We start from the raw sequence: 5,000 nt of genomic DNA on the forward strand, positions 1-5,000 counted from the left end.
ACAGCGGCCAGGAATACGATGTGCAGCATGGAAATGGTGTCCCCCCAGGAGACGGTGCTCTTCCAGTCATGGCTTACGCACATTACATTCCGCATTCGTTTATCTATGGGAATAATGCTCAAGTCCCCTTCTAAGTGCCAAATGAGTCAGATCACATTCCAAGAGATTTGTGCACTCATGGCGAGTCTTTTCTGTCACCCTGGCCTTTGCTTATGACGGCATGTTCACATCACCTGGCCTGCGGCCATTTTGTTGGATGACTGCACATTCATGTCACCTGACCCTCAACCAAGATTTTTCCATGATGGGATGGTCACGTCACCCGGGTAGGGGTTAAATGGTAAATGTCGTGGTTATGGTTTATGGATTGATTTTAACCCCAAGCCGTAGGGCATGGCATTTACGTACATGCCATTGCCCATTGTGTGTGTTGAATTTAGTAACTGTTTTTACATAGAGATGGCTCCACAAGTAATAAGTCACCAATGAGCCAATTACGCGAACTACCTGTCTCACCTGTTTACCCTTTTCCTTGATTTTCGATAATATTTTCTAATATTTAATACTGCTGTTAGTAATGTCAGTAACAATATAGTAATTATAATGTTTATAACAAAAATAACAGTGTCAATATTGATAGCATTAGTAAAAAAACATTTTCCTGCTTTTTCAAGGAAAATCGAGGTTGCAAGATCTACTAATTAACTCCTTTGTGGCTAAACATTGGCAAAGCCATCTATGTGTTAAAACATTTAACCAAGCCTTGCCAAAGGCAACGCACCATTTTCCCATCGACATTGGGATAAGTAGGCTTTGACTTTGGTGTTAACAATTGGCTTGTGAGGTTAGAGATACAGAATGCTTTAGGGAATGTCTTAAATGTTCTTTGTAGTTTTGCAAAAATGCTACTGAATTGCTTCCCTAAAGTATTGTTGATAGTTAAATCAATGGAAACAATGTTGTTAAGACTGAATTCAAGTGCTTTTGTGTGGTAAGACAATTTAAAATCAAATATTTATCATTAGAATGAAAAAGGGTATTGCTGTTGATTTAACACTTGATTTTTTAATTACTAAGTATGTGAAGTGTTTCCCTTTTTTGTACATATGTGTTTGTTGTCTTTTCTTCCTTTTTTCTTGAAAATTGTATATAATAATCACATGCCTGTCTCACAAAGTTAACTTTTCGGATTTTCTCATTTCTTATCATTGTATATAATTGTTTGATGTGCTCCTTACAATAGATCCACAGATGCATACTATGGACCCTGATGAAGAAAGGAGTGTAATTTCTCGTCGGTGTACTTGATGGATCTAAAAACTTAAATCTTCTTTGTTTTCTGCATTATCAAGTGGTGTGATTTTTATAAATTTCTGATTATTTTTGTTATCAAAGGGTTCATTGTTATAGGCTTAGCTGTAGTGTTTAATGATTTGATATGCCAGGCCTTTTGGGATATGAAATATCATCATTATACTTTTTAAAGAATTTTGAATTATTATGATTATCATCTCTTTTTTTCATTATCCAAACTGCAGTCTGATGTATAATATAAGCAAAGGCATTTTTGAATATTATCATCATTAAACAGATTTGAAAAGAATTTTAAATTTACTCTCATTAATAATTTTTTCTTTATTTCTAAGATGTGTTCTGATGGGATTGGCTCTGGGAATAGTGCCCTTCTTGCCTGCATCGAATCTCTTCTTCCGCGTAGGATTTGTGATAGCAGAACGCGTGCTCTATCTCCCCGCAGCTGGATTTTGCATCTTGGTGGTTACAGGCATGCGGGAGCTCAGTGCTGCCGGGCATGTTAGTAAGGTGTGTGGTAGAAGACATATGTTATCAGATTAGATAGTTTTTTTAGAATTTTTCATATTCAATTCATAATTTTAAAGGAGCATTCCAACAGTTTTAATGCACCACTTTATTTTCATTCAGTAATTTCTGTTCTTTTTGGCTTTAATGAAATGCCTAACCTTTCAGAGGGTGCTCCAAGTCGGCTATGTATTATTGGTGGTTGTGTTTGTTCTGAGGTGCCAGCAGAGAAGCCGCGATTGGTTGACCGAAAAACAGCTCTTCAGCTCTGGACTGGATGTTTGTCCACTTAATGCAAAGGTTAGATATTTATAAATTTAAAATGCACTCTCTTCTGTTCATCTTTTTGTCTGTAAATATGTTTGTCATTTGTTTATTCACTGTATTTTATATTTTTGTCGTTAGTTGCATTACAGTTATCATTATTATCATTTCAGCATTTTTTTTCTTTTTGTATTTCACGTAATCAAACTTTTGTAGCATCATTGACCTATATCTTTTCCCTCCCCCTAAACTATAGGTTCATTACAACATGGGGAAAGTAGCAGCAGACAATGGGGATGTGTTTGAAGCTGTGAGTCGATACAGAGAGGCCCTTCGGCTGAACCCCGACTATGACCAAGCCATGAATAATCTAGCCAATATTCTAAAGGTGAGGGCAAGAGCCTTGTGAAGGCATTGTTTAGGCTGTTCTTTTATTTTCGATTGAAGAATATCAAATGTGCAAGAAAAAATGCGCACATAAACAAAAATAACAAAAGAGTAATATATATAACAAAAATTTTGCTCAGGACCAAGGACATCTAGACGAGGCATTACATCTCCTCCAACAAGCAACGACACTGAGACCAGATTTTGCCGCAGCTTGGATGAATTTGGGGATCGTTCAGGCATCACTGGGCGATCATTCCTCAGCAGAGACCAGCTATCTCACTGCACTGACACACAGATCTGTAAGTTTATTGGTGAATACTGTCCCTAAACTTATAAAGGAATAAAATGGGTACTTGGGTAAATCCCACTAAGTAATTTTTTTTTTATCGTAGATCCTCTGATTTCCTTGTAAGATTTGAATCAACACTTTAGTCATTATCAGAATTTGTAAACTCTTGTTTAACCAGTAAGTACAAATCAAACCCAAGAAATTCAAACCAGTTTTATGTTATATCTGTTCAAAAAATTCCTTTCCTTAATTTCTAAGGAGGTACAGGAGACTCAAATGGACCTTTTCAGCCTCACAATTGCCATAGATCCTCAGTTTCTCTGTAAGACAAATTAATCTTACAGTTTCAGATTCATTGAAAGTCCAGTATAGATCAGAAAACACTAAAGGTTCTCAGCCAACCTATAAAACCCAGATTGGTTTGATTTACAAGAGCCCCAGTTTAGAACGACAAGCACTTATTAGAATGGAACTTTCCTAATAAACTTGTTATTAGAGTTCAGAAATGCAGTACAGACTAGCAACTACCTTGCATTACAGAAGTTTGAGCATGCATATATATACCGCAATTCCTTAAATAATCACATAAGATGCAAACCACTTTTGCTTTAATCTTCTTCCTCCCCACTCCCTTAGGTGTACCCAGACTGCCTGTACAACCTGGGCAATCTGTACCTTGAGAAGGGTGACCACAGTGCTGCCTTGGCCACCTGGACCAATGCCACTTCTCTCAAGCCCTCCCTGGCAGTGGCTTGGACCAACATGCTGATTCTGCTGGACTCACAGGGCCTCTACCAGTCAGCAATTGATGTGGCTGACAAGGCACTCAGGTACAGAGAGAAAGAGAGTTAGGGATTTTTTAGGAGGTCTAAGGGGAGGGGAGTCAGCTGAGACACTTAGTCATTACTACTGCAACTGTTTCATAGATTGATTGTTAGAACATGTTACTATCTGATGAGTACATATACCCTGTCCCTCCAGGCACCTACCGAGTGAGCCAGCCTTGCACTTCAACCTGGCCAATACCTTAGGCAAGCTCAGCCGCTATGAGGAGTCTGAGTCGCACTTTCTGCTAGCCACCAATCTGGATCCAGGCAATGCCAACTACTGGGCCAACCTAGGGGTCCTGTACCACCGATGGAGAAAGTATGAGCAGGCTGAGAAGTCCTACCTCCATGCCCTCAAGCTCAACCCTACCCTGAAGAGTGCACAGGACAACCTCAACATGCTGCTCAAGGCCACTGGCAAAATATATAGATAGCACAAGATAAGGTCAAGTAAATTCTAGTGAGGCCTTGTGTCCTCAAACTAGTTGGAGATTTGGGAAGGGAAAGGCAATGTAGCATGGAGTCTGAGAGGTGCATTGTGGTAAGGCCAGGAGTGGGTATGTTTAGTATGTTTTCACAAATTTGATAAATGAAGAATCATGGACTTGGGTCTTTGCTCTACTGAAGTGTTATGTGAGGATGACCAGGATTTTATACTTGTGGGAGTAATTTTGACATAAACAAGTTTTATCTTTGGAGATGTCAAAAAAATTTCCATTGTGTGCATAGTTGCATTATCACTAACAGATAAGACTTGGAAAAGTAGGAGTACCCAGTCATACCATATCATTCCGTGCATAGATATATTGATACCTCAGTGTTAAAAGGGAAATGTGCTGTCATTGATATAGAGCTAATTTAGATATTGCTTTTACTTATGCTCACTGTTGATTTCTTTGAAGCAGTTTCACGCTTATCACTAGCCCATATAAGTTGCATTGATTGCTCTGCAACAAAACTGCAGATCCTTTCTATATGTGACTGAATTATGTTTGGTCTGGTGCCATATTTTCAAGTTTTTATATGTATTTGTATATACATGTAAACCTTAATAACAGATTCATTGTAGTTTATTTTTATTTTTTCTTAATACTGTGTCATGAATCTGTGCTAGTGTTCTTATTATTACTGTGGTGTTTAAGTCCAATAAGGCCTGGAGGACTTGAGATGTGCCAAGACATACTGTGTTAATATAAAGTTCAATTAAAAAAGAAAGGCAACTGCTTCTGTAAAGGAGTGCTCAACTAATAGGTCTGTTGTTTAGAGGATTATTGTTTTAATTCTTGGAAGGGGTGGTATAATTTAAGGAGTCATCTTTCTTTTTACTTTTTGATGGGCATTAAACTCTAGGTAGGAGAATCTTGGCTTTAGATGTTAATTACTTATTTTACAGGGAACAACAGGTGTCATAT

At 38.0% G+C, this 5,000-nt stretch overlaps 1 protein-coding gene across 3 annotated transcripts in view; it reads left to right on the forward strand.

Annotated features, from left to right (window-relative positions):
* Tmtc4 (Transmembrane O-mannosyltransferase targeting cadherins 4) overlaps positions 1-5,000 on the forward strand; it is a 23,702-nt gene that overhangs the window by 18,395 nt on the left and 307 nt on the right. For all 3 annotated transcript variants that reach the window (XM_070140327.1, XM_027356370.2, XM_027356371.2), the window contains exons 10-15: positions 1,647-1,821; positions 1,987-2,118; positions 2,339-2,470; positions 2,610-2,771; positions 3,398-3,591; positions 3,743-5,000. The exon at positions 3,743-5,000 is cut by the window's right edge and continues 307 nt beyond it. In XM_070140327.1, the coding sequence (XP_069996428.1) occupies positions 1,647-1,821; positions 1,987-2,118; positions 2,339-2,470; positions 2,610-2,771; positions 3,398-3,591; positions 3,743-4,022 (1,075 nt within the window). In that variant the 3' untranslated portion in view covers positions 4,023-5,000. The remainder of the gene's footprint in view (positions 1-1,646; positions 1,822-1,986; positions 2,119-2,338; positions 2,471-2,609; positions 2,772-3,397; positions 3,592-3,742) is intronic.

Source organism: Penaeus vannamei, chromosome 3 (assembly GCF_042767895.1).
Source record: "Penaeus vannamei isolate JL-2024 chromosome 3, ASM4276789v1, whole genome shotgun sequence".
Classification (NCBI taxonomy): domain Eukaryota; kingdom Metazoa; phylum Arthropoda; class Malacostraca; order Decapoda; family Penaeidae; genus Penaeus; species Penaeus vannamei.